This window comes from Manacus vitellinus, unplaced genomic scaffold, assembly GCF_001715985.3.
Source record: "Manacus vitellinus isolate BGI_N305 unplaced genomic scaffold, ASM171598v3 scaffold_18_pilon, whole genome shotgun sequence".
NCBI classification, from domain to species: Eukaryota; Metazoa; Chordata; class Aves; order Passeriformes; family Pipridae; genus Manacus; species Manacus vitellinus.
In genome coordinates, this window is record NW_021939324.1 from 11,066,225 (window position 1) to 11,084,985 (window position 18,761).

An 18,761-nucleotide genomic window follows, 5' to 3' on the forward strand; every position below is an offset into this window, starting at 1 on the left:
GAAGAACTGTTGTGTGGCTACTCAGATATTTTTTTATTATTCTAAGTACAGAAATAGTCTTTATTTTGCCTCTTAATTCATTAGTTCCTCCAGGTGTTACATGTGTAACCTTTTAGGACAACTTGTACTAAGAGGTTTTTAATCATAGGTTAAAATATATTATTGAGGTGCAATGCATTAAAGCTTCCTTTATACTGTTAAATGTAAACTGTTTATACTGCTGATGTACTATTAGGGTAGTGAAGCATGAAATCTCAATTCAGTAGTTGTTTGTGATGCTTCTGTACCTTTACTTGTTCTTGGGCCTGAGATGATGAAGGAAGAAATAAAGTATGAAGATCCAGTAGTGTTTGACACTGCATCAAAACATTAGTAGCTTCTTGAAACTTAACTTTTCCATGTGCAACTTGTTCTGGCATGAGCAAGGAGGAAGCTTTTGGAGAATTCAGCTTTTTTCTTTATACCAAGTGTTTATTGAACATATGAAAATTGCAATTTCAGAGGCTTAATGCACTCCGGCTAAATGCAGAGTGTTACAGGACTGAGAAACACATTCTTCATGTGCAGGCTTATCATCTGTTTTAAGTGTTGGGTCCTATTTTAAAACTTGAAACACAGCAGTTAACACAGGAGGAATAAAGCTTTGATATCCAGCACTGGCCAAATAATTTTTTTTCTCAAAAGCAAGCTTTGTCAGAAAACTCTTCCCAAAAATGCTCTCGAGGACATACTGAAAGCCAAGTGTATCACATGGACAGTTTCAACTGAAACAGCAACAACTATGATTGCTCCCCAGAACTCATTTATGAAAGCTGGGATGGATAGTTTTTTCTTTGGTCAAGGAGTCAAAAAGCTCAGACCAACAAACATAGTTTCAGGCATTTTTGTGTTGCATTTTTACTTAATTTTCTGAGCCAGTGGTGTCCTCTTAGGAAATACTCCACAGAGAGCAGGAAGTACAACAGTTACTGTAACACCCTTCCCCCTCCGCCCCTCCCCAAATCAAAATCCACAGAACCTCAGGTTAAACTCTTGCTGAAAAGTGTGTTGTTACTATTGCTTGCATTTTTAAAAAAGGCTAATATGAAGTGGGAATAGGGAATAAATTGTCATAATCCATGGAGAATTTAATTTGAAATGGAAAGAGAGTATCCTTTTCATGTAGCAAAACAAAGCCCTTCAGTAGGTAGGGATAAGAAATCCTAATTGGTCAGGATTGATTTTGCTAGATTTCTGGAACTGATCTCATGATTTCCACAGGGTGGATTCACCAGTCTGGATTCAGTCCAACATGTTGAGTAGTTGGGAAGATAAGATTGGGGTTGTGCCTGTTGCTTTCTTGGAACTTCCTTCCAAGCACAGAAAGCAATAGTGAAAATGCATAGCTAGGTGAAGGTAGGGTTGTGGAACAGTAAATGCCAAAGAAGCTGCGAAGTGATGGTGATGTCACACTGGTGATGTCAGTGACTGGTAAAGCAGCTAGATTGGATAACCTTATATGTGGGAATCTTGAAGTAAAAGAGAAAAATGGCAGAGCTGAAGGGTGGCCAGTGACTGATGAGGGAGGTGATAGGGTTGATACAGTGAATTATACAAAGCTCTCTTTAAAGAGCTTTTGTGATGAGGAGAACTGTTTTCTTGGCTTGGATTGCAACTACTCCAGTCATTAAGAGATCATTGTTAATCTAGAACTAAAAAAATGAAGATTTCTACAGTCTTCTTCAGTAGCTCATTCTTCCCTTGGCTGTACCAAAGGAGATGTATAACTGATAAGGTGTTTTCCATGTTTTCTTCTTTTTATTTCATTCACTAAAAATAATTAATCTGCTTCTTTTAAAATACATTTTTATGTTCATAGTATATTGTTTCTACTTAGTCTTTTTTTTCCTAGGACTAACCAGGGATACTTCTGTCAGCTTACTCAGATGTTTGGCACTGTCCTATGAATTCCATGTAAATTTAAAAAAAGAAAAAAGAAACAAAAGAGAAAAATTCTGTTACTTTTAAGCATAATTTAATCTTGCATAATTTCAGTTTTATGCTTTTTTCCTAAACAAGGTGATTATTGTATTCTTTTGATGTACAATACTCTTGTTATCGAGGATTTGGAAGATACTTAATTGTCTTGCCTTCTTGCCTTTGTCAATGAGGATTAAAAATTTACCTAATTATTCCATTTTCTTAGTAGTTACCTTTGTTCCTCCTGTTCTCTTCCTTGTAAACGTATCCTGTGCATTTTTCCCTGTTCCTATTTTCAGCTATTTTTTTTTCTTAAGAGATTTTTACTTGAACTTGTTTTCAGTTGCTGATGTGTTGTAAAATCATTATAATCTCTATCCAAATCAGTGTTTATAAATCCTGTTTCTTGACCTCTGCAATAAGATACTGCTTTTACTTCTCTGCTAGTCCTTGGGAGCAAACTGAAAAATACTGAGCAATTAAATGTTCTGTGCAAAGCACTGATGCCATTAATTTAATTCCACTCAGGAAGAAAAAGGAATGCAATGCAAGCCTGTTTTTTTCCCCATGTTAGTTTTTTTGTGCATATGATAAATGCTTTTGTCTTTTTGGTAGAAAAATGGGTATCACTCAGTGAAAAATTTTTTTGACAACCCAAATGACAGTTTGGAGGGGATGTTTCCTAGTTCACTCTATTCACTTAAATCCAAATCACAACTACCAATGTAAACTTAGCTGATGGTGTTTTCCAGAATATTACTGGATTATGTGTGCTATCAAAGCCTTTTACTGAGAATGGAACAATTCTGGACCCATTTCCAGTGAACAGTAATGCAAAGAATTGTTATAGATGTATCTTACGACTTCAGTTTTTAATTTGCTAGTCTCTTCTGTAGTAGTGAAGCTGGTAGCTAATGACTAGTTTTGGTCTCCTAGACAACAGAGGTCTATTGCCTTCAATTTGTTTTTTAAAAAGCTGTAAAAACTCATGTAGAATGGATTATTCTGCTCCATTTTAAACATTCTCATTTGTAGGTAATTGTGTTTGTATACTCTCTGTGATAACTGGGTATTCAGTTAATTTTATCTGTATCTGAATGATGTAATAATAATTTGTTAACTTACAGGAGATATTTTTAATAGTTTTGTAGGTACTCTTGCCAATGTGAGATACAAATGAGTTGTACTTTTTGGGTTTGTTTTGGTTTTGTTCTCTGGTTTTTTTTCCTGACTTTTCCATTCTTGATATTAAAAAATAGGTTGCTGCTTGTACCTGACTCATTGAGATAAAAAAATGCGTGATGCTAATCTTTGCTTTTGAGATTGACATTATAGGAGAGAGACTGCAAGAAGCAGGTAAAATGAAAGATTAGATGGAAAACAGTTAAATTAAGTTATGCTAGTTTCTTAAAACTTCAGTCTCCTAAACTTATTCATGTCTTAAAAATGCCATGTGAAATGACTGTGACTTAAGTGCACCAATAGCTACAGTAGCCAGGTATGAAAAATGGTCTGTTCTTAATTCTGTTCTGTAGTTGAATGACTAATAGTTAAATAAAAAGATCAGAAAACTCAGGGGCTGAACTGGCAGGAGTTTGGGTCAGATAAGGCTGGGTGGAATATCAAATATGGAAAATAAGTTGTGCCAGCATAGATTCACTTGTTCCTGTGGAATATTAGTTTTCACTGTTTTTAACTGCTAGAATATGTGTCATGCAACATAGAAATTTGATGGCATTAATTTAAATGCCACTTCTTCTCTGAGTATGTGGTCCTGCACATTTATTATTCACATTCATTACTGAATGTGAACCCTGAACAATTTCTAAATTCAATGGTTTTTTTTTTCTGCAGCAGTGAGTATGAGTGATTCACAGTTTTTATCACTGTATTTACATGAGTTGGCATTTGCTCCATTTTTAAAATGAGATGCAATGAGTGTAGGGCAAATGATTCAAAACAATTCCTTATGTTCCTTGGGATGTCAGGTCTAATTTCTTTGGAAATATTGTAAGTAGTGTTTTGAAATATGAAGTGCAGCTCCTGTTGTCATCAGTCATTTAATGCAGTGTAGGTACTCAGACAGTTAGTCTAGGAACCTATACCTGGGCACCCAGTCTGGGAAGAGCTGAGGATAGGTCTAGCATTAAACAAGATAGCAATGAGGGAGTATAGAAGAGGGATGAATCTCCAGGTTGGTACTTACGTCCTGCAACTATGCAATTACTCTTTTCCTGTGAACTCTGGTTTACCTTTCCTTAAGTCTTTCTGCTTGTGGAAGAATCAGGTCGCAAACTTGTGTTGAAGTCCAAAATGTTTAATTCAAGTTTTCTGAGAATGGAATTTGAATGCTACTTGCCATGGTGGGGTTCAATGTGTGTATTTCAATACAACTGTAATTTTTTTTTTTAACTAGGTAATGAAACTTTTCTTGAATAGAGCTGTTATTGGATGTCCTCTGAGTCATTCAGTTTTTTCAGAGCTGCTCATCTGTAGCAAACAATAGCAATATTTGACAGAATTATAGCAATTGTTAATTCAAAATGGCAATGGACTTCTGATGGAGGGCTTCCTTCTCTACTTCCTGTGTGTATTAAAATGTACAGCTTATTTCTGAGTACTAAGACTTCTGCTGTCAGCTTGTTTGTTTCAGCACGTTTCCTCTCATTTGTCAGTTTTAGAATGTCACAATAGCTCTATGAAGAGATCTGAGAAGCTGTTTGCCCCTGGTTTTCTCTAAAACACGTGGAGTAAAAAAGGCTTTCTTTCGTCAGATATTTATTATTTGTGTGCATATTGTATTTCTGAATACAGATTTCTCTTCTGAATTTGACTTGACCACTTTTTCCTGCTTTTTGGAAAATGGCTGCTGTTGAGTAGATGTCTCATGAGACTGATATTGTGCTTGACAGCAACCATGAAGAAAATACTGTTCCTGCATCTGAAGATAAAGTTACTGCTGATAAGACTAAGCTAATACCTTAATAGATGCTGATTCTAAGAAACTAGATTTTACTTTTAAATTTATTTTTATTTTATTTAGCTTAATAATTTCTATATTAACTGCAGATTAAGTCACTTACTGTATTTTTAAAAAAAATTAGACATATATTCTATAGAATTATGAATGTTTTGGGTTGGAAGGGATCTTAAAGGTCATCTAGTTCCAACCCCTCCACCATGGGTAGGGACACCTTCCCCTACACCACAGTGCCCAGGGCTCCAAACAGCCTGGCTTTGAACGTGTCCAGGAATGGGGCATTCACCACCTCTCTGGACAGCCTATGCCAGTGTCTCACCACCCTCACAGTAAGGAATCTCTTCCTGATACCTAATCCAAACCTACTCTCTTTTAGTTTGAATCCATCCTCCCTTTCTTGTTATGACATGCTCTTGTAAAAAGTCTCTTTCTATCTTGTAGTCTCCCTTCAAATACCGGAAGGCCACAATTAGGTCACCCCTAAGCCTTCTCTTTTCCAGGCTGAACAACCCCAATTCTCTCATCCTTTCCTATGAGGTACTCTGTCTCTCTAATCAAATTGGTGTTGTTCTTCTGGACTTGATCCCGCAGGCTCATGTTCTTCCTGTTCTGGGGACCCCAGAGCTGGATGCAGTGCTCCAGGTGGGGTCTCACCAGAGCAGAGTAGAGGGGTGGAATCCCCTCCCTTGACCTGCTGCCCACACTGCTTTTGATGCAGCCCAGGATACAATTGGCTTTCTGGGCTGTGAGTGCACATTGCTGGGTCATGTCCAGCCTCTCATCCACCAGCACCCCCAAGTCCTTCTCGGCAGGGCTGCTCTCCACCTGTTCATCCCCCAGCTTGGATTGATATCAGGACTGCTCTGACTCAGGTGCAGCTCCTTGCACTTGGTCTTATTAAACCTCCTAAAATTCCCATGATCCCTCTCCCAGAGCTTGTCCAGATCGCAGTGGATGGCATCCTGTCCTTCAGGTGTGTCAGCTGCACCACTCAGCTTGGTGCATCCTCAAATTTGCTGAGGGTGCATTTGATCCCTCTATGTCGTTCATGAGGATATTAAATAACACTGGTCCCCGTAGGGACCCCTGAGGGACACCACTTGTCACTGATGCCCGTTGGGACTCTGAGCCATTGGCCACTACCCTCTGGATGTGACCAACCACTTTCTTATCCATCTAACAGTCCACTCATCAAATCCATCTCTCCAATTTAGAGAGAAGGATGTTGTGGGGGACTGTGTCAAAGGCTTTACAGAAGTCCAGACAAATGACATCTTCCCTTGTCTCCTGATGTCGTCATTCCATCCTAGAAGGCCACCAGGTTGATCAGGCAGGACTTGCCCTTGGTGAAGCTGTGCTGGCTGTCTCATATCACCTCCCTGTCCTTCATGTGCCCTAGCACAGCTTCCAGGAGGATCTGTTGCATGATCTTCCCAGGCACAGAGGTAAGGCTGACAGGGTGGTAGTTTCCAGGGTCCTCCTTTCTACCCTTTTTAAAGATGGGTATGATGTTTCTCTTTTTCCAGTCACCTGGGACTTCCCCTGGCTGCCATGACATTTCAAATATCATGGAGAGTGGCTTGGCAACTACAATTCCCTCAGGGATGCATCTCATTGGGTCCTGTAGGCTTACATACCTTCTGGTTCCTTAGGTGGTCATGAACCTGATCTTCTATTAACAGTGGGAAGGACTTTGTTCTCCCACTCAAGGGTGTGGGAAGAGAGGTCGCCATTAAAGACTGAGTCAAAAAAGCCTAACTGTCTCTAGCACTGAGAAATGAAATAATTTTCTCAAGATATATCTCAAGCAGTCTTTCTTACTGTATAGTTAATTGAGGGGAAAAAAAATGTACTTCTTTTCTAAATTTTGATAGTTCAGGTAGAAGCTGAACCAGAAGTGCTTTTAGCATTATGAGACCCTGTTCCCTCAGGTTCATTTTTATTAAATGGTTTTTCTCTTCCTGAAGGTGTGCTTCTGGGTAGAGACATCCAAGAATTAGAGAAAGCTCTTTTCTTCTGGTGTGTTTTTTGAATGTGTACTTGTGGAGTCCAGTGATCAGCATAGCAGGATAGAGTTTTCTTGTGTTCTCTCATGAGAGCTCTTCTCCATTTAAATCAACAAATGACAACAAATGAACTTTTTTTTTTACTGTGTAATCAAGGTTTATAAGAAGCTCCTAATGAAATGATGTTATTTTGGAGACAAAGAGGTGGACATTTACAGACTTTTTAAGTGAAAAAACCCTTTTTTTACATTGAAATAAAATCTGAGTTTTTTATAATATATGTATGTTTACTTTTTGGTTATATACATGTGCATACATTTACACAACTGTTTTCTCTCCTAGGATCCTTCTGTTACACAGGTGACAAGAAATGTTCCTCCAGGGCTAGATGAGTATAATCCATTCTCTGATTCAAGAACAGTAAGTAGTACATTAATTTCTTAATAATGCTGTTTATCTTAGATTTCTGAGGTATTGTTTCCACAGTTGGGACTGACGCTGTAATATGTGTAGTGGGCTAGCTACAGGTAGTGGAAGATGTGTTAAGAATAAATAGTCCCATTAAGTATTTGGAGGATTCAGTGGCAAGGTTGATTTAAGTGAACTTTGACCTGTTAAGGAAGAGTGGCTCCCTGAGAAGGGATCAAAATAGAATTGAGTTTTTTCCCTCTTTAGTAAGATTTCTGATAGTCTGTCCTTATGTTTTTCTGCATTTCACTGGCTTTAAAGCTTGTGAGTGTGGCACACTTCCCTAATGTCTTTATTTTGATTTCTATTTCACTTAATGCAGGTGCTGCTTGGAATCAGAAAAACATTGTATTTAAGTAACAGTCCACAAGCTGTGGTGCAGCAGTAAAAAAAAAGTTTACATTAAAGATACACTGTAGTTTTTTGCCTCTAATTTATATAGTTCCAATATACCTTGCACTGCTTTTATCCATTGCAGGGGGAAATACAAGGGATGAGATAACAGCATTTTTGAGTGGCTGTTGTTGACAGTGAAGATATTTTGCAATATTAGCAAAATTTAGGGCTGTTTACTGTCTGTCAATATAATTTATAAACAGTCAAATACTGTATGTTTAAAATATAGTCTTATTTCTTGTGGCAAATCTGGTAGTGCTGTTGGGGAATGTTCATATTTGAGTATTTGCAATGTCATGGATACAGAGACAGAATTCACTCTTAAGAGAGAAGCAGCTATATATTAATTGATATAAAACAGCAATTTAACAAAAATTAAAATAATTTTTAAAAATATAAAAAAAATAATAAATGCAACAGTGGTTTAACAAGATTCGATGGCAAGGTACATTTGATTACTGCCTAGAGGATACAAAACTGTCAGAAAGGCCCTCTCATTGAGGGTCATGAGTTTCAGAAGGGACCTCATTACATCCTGAACTCCTTCCTGAGGGGAGCTTAGGTGTGTATGAATCCAGACTTAGTCAATGGTTTATGTCTGAAGGATTATATGTGCACAGTAAATCCTTCTATCACTTAACTAAGATGTCAAAGTTTAGCATCACTTACTGAGAATATGTTGTTGCAAGGAGTCTCTCAGCTCCGAGGAGTAACCTTGAGAGGTGTCCCTACCCAAGGGGAGATCCTGGTGTGCTGCCCACTGCTGTGAGGGAGAGCTCAAGGGGCCCTGGGCTGTCCACTATTTATGGAGTAAGATGATTGACTTGTAGTCATATTTGCATACCCATTACAGGAGTTAGTTTATTCCAAACTTCATGGCCAGATGGATCCATTACAACTGTCACTGGCTATAACCCCTTGAGCAGAGTTATGGGAAATGGTGGGGGCAGGGAGAGCACGCCATCACAGCGGTGAAACAGTAAGGTTTCATACAGTGTTAAAATGCTATGCTGGGAGAAGTTTCATTTTGGATATGCCTAGGATCAGCTGTTTAAAGCAGAATATTTACAACCAGCAACAATATTAAGTAAGTCTCCAAATTTTTTTCCTCCTAGCTCACAATATCAGGAATTATGCTGGATTTAGTTTTCGGAAGCTTGAGGAGTTTCAAAATTGCTTTGTAATGACCATTTATTATAAAGAAAGTAGATGTTGTTTAAAAAAATATAATCTTGAGCTACTCTGACTTTTTATATTACTTATGCACTTATTTTAATGTGCAGCTCTCTGGAAAAAGGGGAACAGAAGTGCTTTTTCAGTGGTTTTGTCTCCACCTCTAACAGTCACCATGGAAATTACATTCTGTCTTTTGTCATTATCTGAAATCAACAAGGAACAGATGAGATAAGACAGTTAGTATTTCTGCTTCATCATTTAATGAAACTCTGTTAAAGTTTTGCTGCTTCTCAGTTTTTAACTCCTTTGAGCACTCTGTGTGTATAGGTATGCCATATATACCTATACACAATAATGCATATAGCAATCAATTTCAAATTGCTGCATTAAAAAATTGGAAAAAATCATTAGTGGATTTTTTTTTTCCTCCCCAGGAGATATATTTCAGTGGAATTTTTTCCCAGTTAATTCCTGGGTAGCTCCCCACCTTCTGTCTTGCATCTGAACAGTGATGAGTCTGTAGGAAACCGAATTGACTATCCACACCTGACTTCTTCTTGCCTTTCTGTACTACTTCTGATTCACTTATAAGCTCTTTGTGTACTTTGTGCATGAATTCCATCAAGTGATATGAAATAAATCATAAGTGATACTACACATTCATGAATAGTGTGGACATACTTACTGTAGCTCAGAAATAGCTTCTTTAGATGTACCATAAAAAGAGACTTATCATGCTGGCTTTTTGCTGCTTTGTCAAGTGTGCTACTGGGGAAGGACAGCCTTTGGAAATGTGGAAGCGGTCTTCAAAGAAAGCTTAGGAGTTTAAACTTCACCAAAGTGTGAAACCATAACACAAGCTCAAAGCTCTGAGTTAAAATTTGGACAACTTGGGAAACTTTCTTTCCTGGAATCAGGAAGCTTATGCCATCCTTTAAGATTTTAAGAATACTAATAGAAAATAATGATCTAAGAAAAAGCTAAATTAATTGTTTCTTTGCAGGGTAAGTGTCTTAAACTTGATTTCTCAATAGAACAGACTTGTGAGAAGTGACAGCTTGGTGGAAATATGTAGTGAGCTGACTGTTAAGAAAAACTAAGATGGAAAATGGCTAAAGCGTGAACTGGAATTTATGTCAATGGACTTTATACCAGAGGAAGAAACAGGGGCAGCTTGTTTCTATACTATAGAAAAAAGGTTTTAAAAATATTCAAGAAATTAAGAAGTCAGGAGGTACAAGTTCTTTGCTGGGCAGTTAGGAGCAGGGGAGTAAAGTCTACTAATAATAAATGTTATTTTTTGTTGGTTGGTTGGAGTTTTTGTTTGTTCGGGATTTATTTTGTTGGTTTTTTTTAGCAGACCCGTACACAGACAGAGGCTTTAATCTTCAAGCAGACATGAAAGTTGTCTTGACTGCTGTTTCATTCCTGTGTTAAATAATGGACTGTAGCACACAGATCTAACAAAATGAGACTCAGGGCAGCCGTTTGCTTGCACTGCAGTGCTTGAAATGCAGTATTCTCCTTCATGTTATTACATAGATACAGTTCTATGGTGTTTTAGGGGCTGAGGGCTGAAGGAAGACCATTATCCTGTCTATTTCTGAGAAATCAGATTGCTCTGATATCTCAATATTTGACGTATAAGATGAAAAGATAATTTTGAAATGCTGGAATCAAATGCTGTTGCTGCGATGTGCTGCAATATCACACACAGAGGTGAAGTTCACTCAGGTATCATATTTCCTCCTCAGTGTATTGCATCTGTATATTTTAAAAGAAGGTAAGAAAAGATGCAATAATGTGATTCAAGTCATAGCTTGCCAAGTTAATGATATTGTTTGATTCCTGCTGTCTTTTGAGGTACTTTTGTGTTGAAAACTTGACAGTCCTCACTGTATCTTTGTTCTTGATTTCAGTCTTATTAGGAACAAGTGGTTCTCTGTCTCACAAGATGACAGAACAGGGAAGTCTTTCAAGTTGCAAGCTCTGCACAAAGAATTGTAGTTTACCCCTAAGCCTATTTAAGAATAAAATTCATCGTAGTAACGCTATACTGATCTGCTTTGGTCACGTTCAGTTGATAACGTCAGTCTAGGCAACTTCAGTCTTTTTCATTTGTTTGATAGCTGCAGGCTAATATTGTGTGTGATAAAAAAATGTGGAGAAAATCAGAGAAAATGGCAAATGGCAATAAGGAGGGGAGAAATTAAAACAAAAAATCAAAAACTGAGCCACTGAAAACTCCTTATAAGCTGTTTTCTTATAGATGGTAACCAAGTGAGTGAATTGCCAGCCAGGTACTACGGTACATGCTGGTGAAATAGTCAAACAATAGATTATGGATTTTGAACTGAAAATTTAATGTGGTACATTGCTTCTCTAGTTAGCCAGGTGATACAAGCCTTTGTTAAGTAGAAGGCTCTGGAAGACATTATTAATAAATGGCATTGTTTTTCAGAATTTGAATAGATCACTGTTAAATGCTGCAATTCTCTGAAACAGAAACTCCATATTCATATTCATATCTGAACAAAATTAAAATTCTCTTTACTTTTGACTGATTTATAAAATTCCATGAGTATTTATCATAAGTAGTGCAATGTGAAACGAAGTAAGCAGAACACTGCACCACAGAGTACAGTTAACATCTTATTCCTGAAGGTTTTAAATATTGCAGGCAGCATATCAGATTTTCAGTTTATCAGTAATACTTCCTTTAAAAAAAACTTGATTGTTTCTTACAGGTTTAATGAAGAGAAATTTATTAGAAAAGGGGACTGTTTTCCAATAATTGTCTTTTGTTTCCTTAGCCTCCTCCAGGAAATGTGAAAATGCCTAATGTACCCAGTACCCAGCCAGCAATAATGAAACCAACAGAAGAACCACCTGCCTACACGCAAATTGCTAAGGTTTGTCTGCAACTTGTAGGCACTTTTTTAGGTTCTTTTTAGTTATAATTATTTAAATACACTTCTGGAATTATGTCTTTTATAAATAAGCACTGCTTTCCTAATTAAAGTTAATACTGCTTTTAAGTAATTGGTTACTATGTGAATTTGTGCAATATTGGGTCAATCTTCAGCCATAACTGGAGATGCTTAATTGTAGCAAACAGGCTTGGAATATTTATGTTGTGTTCATACTTTTTAACAGTATCTAATGATGCTTGCTTTGTTCAGGAGCATGCCTTGGCCCAGGCAGAACTGCTAAAGCGTCAGGAAGAACTGGAAAGAAAAGCAGCTGAACTAGATCGCAGAGAAAGGGAAATGCAGAGTCTCAGTCAGCAAGGGGGTATGCATGAATAATATACTTTTAAGTATCAGAAATTTCACTTCTTCTTAGAAACTGTATTAATTTGACAGTGACGTTGTGAAGCAAATCAAAGAGGGATTTTTGTAATGTCTTCAGGAAAAGAAAGTTCATCTCCCTTGAGACACTGCATGTAGTGAATAAAAACTAGTTTGTCCTTTGCAGATTTTCCCTGAAAAACTTTTAAATGTGGCCTCTGTTACATGTTATTATTTGCTATCAGCTATTTTTGTTCTAGATTAGTATCTGAGTAATGTTATTGAATAGAAATGGAGCATTTTGAGATGAAGTGAAAGTAACTTCCTAAGTAACATCTCTTTAACTTTTCATCTGTCATTTATAGCTATAGGAGAACTTTTCTGTTTTGAAATTTTTTTTTGCTGTATTACAAACATAATACACTATACAAATAGCAGAAAGATCTATTCCATTATTAATCTTTTATTAATTTTTATGGCACTTTGGAATCCATAGTTAAAATCAGTATCTCATTTTGCCACAAAACTCTGTGCTGTGCAAAACCATCAGTTTTTGTATAGCAATTTCACAAGTGAGAAGATTTACATCCTCTTAACTGGAGATAATTTGCTACAAGTAGATCTATGGGAATATTCCTTTTCAAAAGGAAGAACTTCAGACTGGAGTTCAAAAAACCCCAAAACCCAACAAAATAAAACACTGTCTGCAAGGTTGACTTCACTTGGTCTTTTCAGTTGTATCTGCAATTCTGTTTTATTTTCATATGTACTGGTCTTTTTTTACAATTCTGATTTGCGTAATTTCTTAGTAATTTAAGTTGTTGGGGAATTTTATAGAATATTTTCAGTTGGAAGGTACCTACAATGAATCACAGAATCAGAACTGTGTGGGGTTGGAAGGGACCTCTGGAGATCATTTTGTCCAATCTCCCTGCCAAGGCAGGGTCCCGTAGAACAGGTTACATGGGAATGCATTGTGATGGGTTTTGAATGTTTCCAGTGAGGGAGACTCTATGGCCTCCCTGGGCAGCCTGTTCCAGTGCTCTGCCAACCTCAATGTAAAGAATTTCTCTCTTGTGTTGAGATGAAACTTCTTGTGTTTTAGTTTATGGCCGTTGCTCCTTGTCCTGTCATGGGGCACCACTGAAAAGGGTCTGGCACCATCCTCTTGGCACCCGCCCTTGAGATATTTATATGCACTGATGAGATCCCCCCTCAGTCTTCTCTTCTCTGGATAAACAGCCTAGCTCCCACAGTTTCTTTTTATAAGAGGGATGCTCCAGACCCCTTATCATCTTTGTGGCCCTTCACTGTACCATCCTTGTAGCTGCACCCTCCAATAGCTCCTTGTCTTTCTTGTACTGAGGACCCCAGAACTGGACACAGCACTACAGGTGTGGCCTCATAGGGCCAAGTAGAGGGGTCAAATCACCTCCCTCCACCTGCTGACCACGCTCTTCCAATGCACCCCAGGATACCATTGGCCCTTCCTGGCCCCAAGGGCTCACTGCTGGTTCATGATCAACTTGTCATCCACCAAGACTCCCAGGTCCTTCTCTGCAGAGCTGCTCTCTAATAGGTCAGCCCCCAACCTGACCTGGTATTTGGGGTTATTTCTCCCCGGTGCAGGATCCTGTATTTGCCCTTGTTTAACTTCATTGGGTTTCTCTGCACCCAACTCTCCAGGCTTCCAAGGTCCCTCTGAATGGCAGCACAGCCTTCTGGTGTATCAGCCACTCCCCCCAGTTTTGTATTATCAGTGAAGTTGCTGAGGGTGCACTTGATCCCTTTGTCCAGGTCATTGATACAAAGTTGAATAAGACCCAGTCTTGATCCCTGGGGAACACCATTGACTGCAGGTCCCCAATTGGATTCCACTTGGCTGATTGTGACCCTCTGAGCTCTGCCATTCAGCCGGTTCGTGATCCACCTCACTGTCCATTCATCTCATGCGCACTTCTTGAGGTTACCTTTGACGATGTTGTGGGATACAATGTCAACAGCCTTGCTGAAGTCGAGGTACACATTATTGCACTGCTCTCCCCTCATCAACCCATCCCGCCATGCCATCACAGAGGGCTATCAGATTGGTCAAGCATGATTTCCCTTTGGTGAATCCATGCTGACTACTCCTTATGACCTTTTCTTCTGCATGCTTGGTGATAACCTCCAGAATGGTCTGTTCTATCGCCTTCCCAGGGATGGAGGTGAGGCTGATTGACTGGTAGTTTCCTGGGTCCTCCTTATTCCCATCCCAATCTTCATTGGCTTTCCTCCAGTCATCAGGGACCTCTCCTGTTCTCCATGACTTTTCAAAGATGATGGAGAGTGGCTTAGCTACAGCATCTGCCAGCTCCCTCAGCACCTGTGGGTGCATCCCATCAGGATATGTGGAGGGTGTGAAGTCTTGTGTAGCCAGTCTCTAACCCCACCCTCTGTGACCAACTGGAGATCTTGGGGTCAAGATCTGGGGGGTTAAGGGTTCCTTTTTCTGTCCTTCTCTTAATTCTGAGGTATCGACTCCTGAGGGCCGACCTCAGCACTAAGGACTGAGGCAAAGAAGGCATTCAATAAGTTCACCTTATCTCTGTGTCTTCTGTCATCAGGACACCCATCTGATTCAGCAGTGACTCCATATTTTTCCTGATTTTCCTTTTGCTGCTGATGTACTTGTAGAAGCGCTTCTTGTTGTCCTTGATATTGTTTGACAGACTCAATTCCAAGTGGACCTTGGCCTTCCTTGTTGCATTCCTGCATACCCTAATGATGTTCCTATAGTGTTCTCACATGACCTGTTCCTTTTTTCACATCCCATAAATTTCTTTCTTGTGTTTGAGATTTATGAGGAGCTCCCTGCTCATCTATGCAGGTCTCCTGCCCTCTTTGCCTGATTTCTTGTCATGAGAATACACTAGTCTTGCACTTGGAGGAAGTGATGCTTGAATATTGACCAGTCTCTTGGACTCCTCTTCTAGAACCGTATCCTGTGGGATTCCTTTAAGTAGGAAGATACAGAAGGCAGCTCTCTGGAAGTTTAGAGTTCTAGTCCTGCTTACTGCTTTGCTTCCACCATACAGGATCCTGAGTTCCACCATCTCGTGGTCCCTGCAGCCAAGGCTGCTCCCCACATTCACATCTTCAACCAGTCCCTCCTATTTGTTAGTACGAGGTCCAGCAGCACACCTTCCCTTGTTGGCTCTTCCACCAGTTGCATCAAAAAATTGTTATCAATGACTTGCTGAAGCTTTCTGGACTGAGTGTGCCAAGCCGTGTTGTCCCTCCAACAAATACGAGGGTGACTGAAGTTCCCCTGGAGAACCAGGGCTTGTGACTGCAAGGCTGTTTCCAGCTGCCCATAGAAAGCCTCATTAACCTCCTCCTGATCAGGTGGCTTATAGTAAACACCCCCGACAGTGTCAACCGTATCAGCCTGTCCCTTAATTATCACCCATAAACTCCCAACTTGTTTGACTGTCCCTGGATAGAGCTCAGTACATTCCAGTTGCTCTCTGACACAAAGAGCAACTCCACCACCTTGCCTCTCTGACCTGTCCTTTCTAAAAAGTACACAGCCATCCGTGACAACATTCCAGTCATGCAAGCTATTCCACCATGTCTCCATATTTGCAAGGAGATCATGGCCCTATGACCGCACGTAGATTTACAGGTCTTGTTTATTCCCCATGCTGCGCGTTTGTGTACAGGCATTTTGGGGAGGTAATCAATGATTAAAGCACAATCCATTGTCATAAAAGCCAAAATCTTCTGGATGGCACCAACCTCAAAGCCAAATGTTGATCTGCACTAGCTTGTGTTTCTGGCTGTCCCCATTTCTCTAACTGGTGGGATAGATGAGAAGCACTGATGTTTTTCACCTACCTTGCCAGGGCTTTATAGTCTCCCTTGATCCTGCCCATTTTTGGTGTCATTTGTACCCTCGTGAAAAAGTACCAGTGGGCAATAGCCTGTGCTCTTGACAAGCTTCGGTACTCTCTCAGCACCATCACAGATTGTAGCCCCCTGTGGGCAGCACAGCTCCTGCAGCTGTATGGCAGGCTGGCAGATGGGTGCCTCGATGCCCCTTAACAGAGAGTTGCCCACTACAATAACTCGTCATTTCTTTGTATGGTAACCACATGTGCAGGTTCTCCGTTTTGGCCTTTAAAACATCATGCCTATTTTTAATCTGAATGTTGGAGGGTGGAGGTTGAATTGGAGCCCTACTTTTGTGTGTCACCAGGGTCCAACATGTGTCACACTCAGTGGTATCCATTGTAGATGTATGGTTCTGGACCATGTATCTATCTCTGTTTCAGCCCCTCTAATACTGTGTAGCATATTGCAGTTTGTCCGCCTGCTGCAACAGGCCATCAACCTTTGCACACTTGTTCAGGTACCAGCCTTTCCTCCAGGAGAAGTATCTGGGCATTCATTGCAAGCTACCACCTGTACTGATGTCTCCTTCCTTACCAGTTCTGTCTGGGTGGATGCATCAGACTTCTCAGGGGCTGTCTCAGTAGACACACTCATTTTGTTTCTGAGACAAGTGCCCACCATTATGGCAGAGACCTACAGCACTTAGCACTTACCTGAGGTGTGAACCTACCTGCAGATTGCAGCACCCTCCCTGCTTACCCTACTTATGCAAACTGCTGCACCACATTCGGTTCCTATGTTCCAATTCACTCATGCTCCACTAGAGCCATTTAAATCTCCCACGGTTCTCCTGGCAATGGGCCCCTCTGTACCTGATTGGCTTGTGAGAACTACCAGTTCCTGATGCTGTCCTGCTGCTCAGGTGTCCATGAGCTTGGGAACCCCCCTCTACAACTCGATCTAACACTCAGCCCTGAACTCACCTTGGTCACCTCTGCTGCTGCCCCACTGACTGACAGTGATCCTCTGATCTGCACACTCATTTGAACTCCTTTGAACATACTGTAGAGTTGTCTTGATAGGAGGACAGGGTCTTTTGTAAACCTCTAGCTGTTTGCATTCAATTGCCTTAAGATGCTGGCTGCGTATCTAGGACACTGTTGTCATGTGTTGTCATATTGACTACAGTGAAAGATCTTCAAGCTGGTAGGCCACCTCAGCTCAATGCCTTCAGTCTTCTCTGCTCGGGTCCTGAGCAGCATTGCATTTGAGCATGTGCTGCTTCCTATTTCAGCTATTTCATTTGGGCATGTATCTCTTGAATCCAGAGGTTGAAATGCTATGGTAAAGGTTTGCTGCAGCAATTGTCTCAGTTGAATCTCTGAGTCTGTGCTTGGTATGACTTGTATTCAACAGAGGCTGTGATTAGATAATAGTACAGGAAATCCATGTGTCTGATACCCACACAACTGTACCAAAATACATTGATGCTGTAGGGGATATTCTTGTAAGAAAAAGGTAATTACAGACCATTTCAGTAACTGTCTTTCTTGAGATTTTCTGCCTTTTAGGTAAGTTCTGACTGTAAACTATATTGGAAACTAGATCAAATTATTAGAGATAGTCTGGTGTTAAAAATACCACAATTCTGAAAATGAAGAATGCTTTTCAGTCCCCTGTCTTTGTATTCAACAAAGTATGTGAGTATGATGGGACTTATGGAAAATATTAATATAAAAGTCAAGGAACTCTGAGAAATTGTTTTTCTGCTCATATCTGAGTTTTTTTGTGAAGAATTCTCTTTTCTTACTACTTTATAGGAATTGTCAGATGCTTGCTCAGTCGTTTATGTAGATAAACTTTCCTTGACCTGTCTATACTTAATTGTATTTTATTTCTGTAGTTTTAATTTCAGTATCTTGTAAGGATTGCTTTTAAAACTCAGGGGTTTTGGTAGCTCAAGTTGTCCATCCACTTAAAAAACTCATGCATAAAACAGTTTGAACAAGTTCAAATGTATATCTCTTTCTAGTATAACTATATTATAAACACCATTTTTTTTCTTTATTTTCTGTTTTGCAGGTAGAAAAAATAACTGGCCACCTCTTCCTGAGAATTTTCCAGTAGGTCCTTGTTTTTACCAGGATTTTTCAGTAGACATTCCTGTAGAATTCCAGAAGACAGTAAAGATTATGTACTATTTGTGGATGTGTAAGTATTTTCTTTTAAAGAAAAAAACTAAATGCCTGTTCACACTTGGTGATACATACTACTTTGGCTTTTTTAACATCTGTAATGAAAAATTACTTTAAATCTAGAAACCAAATGTTGAAACAAAATCTTATGGTTTGCTACGGTTTAAAAGTATTGAATTATTTCATAAAAACTTCCACAGAAAAAGAGGAGGATTATCCTAAGGCAGTTTTGTTCTAGTTTATTGCAATTTTCTAATTTGAGTTTCTCTGTTGTTGTAAATTGAGCTTTGACCATTTATTAACTTAGAAATAATTTCACTGTTTTTAAAATCAGCTTATATATTAAGAACTATAACTCACAATTAGTGTAATAGACTTTTGAGTTTAAGAAGTGTAATATCCATTTAATCTAATA

General features: G+C 39.3%; 1 protein-coding gene across 1 annotated transcript in view; it reads left to right on the forward strand.

Annotated features, from left to right (window-relative positions):
* The first annotated feature begins 1,684 nt into the window (after window positions 1-1,684).
* The window catches only part of SCAMP1 (secretory carrier membrane protein 1), a 28,130-nt gene continuing 11,053 nt past the window's right edge, over window positions 1,685-18,761 (forward strand). Inside the window, exons 1-5 of the mRNA XM_008924714.2 lie at window positions 1,685-1,774; window positions 7,288-7,365; window positions 11,799-11,897; window positions 12,168-12,279; window positions 18,234-18,362. Of these exons, the coding sequence (XP_008922962.2) occupies window positions 1,700-1,774; window positions 7,288-7,365; window positions 11,799-11,897; window positions 12,168-12,279; window positions 18,234-18,362 (493 nt within the window). The 5' untranslated portion in view covers window positions 1,685-1,699. The remainder of the gene's footprint in view (window positions 1,775-7,287; window positions 7,366-11,798; window positions 11,898-12,167; window positions 12,280-18,233; window positions 18,363-18,761) is intronic.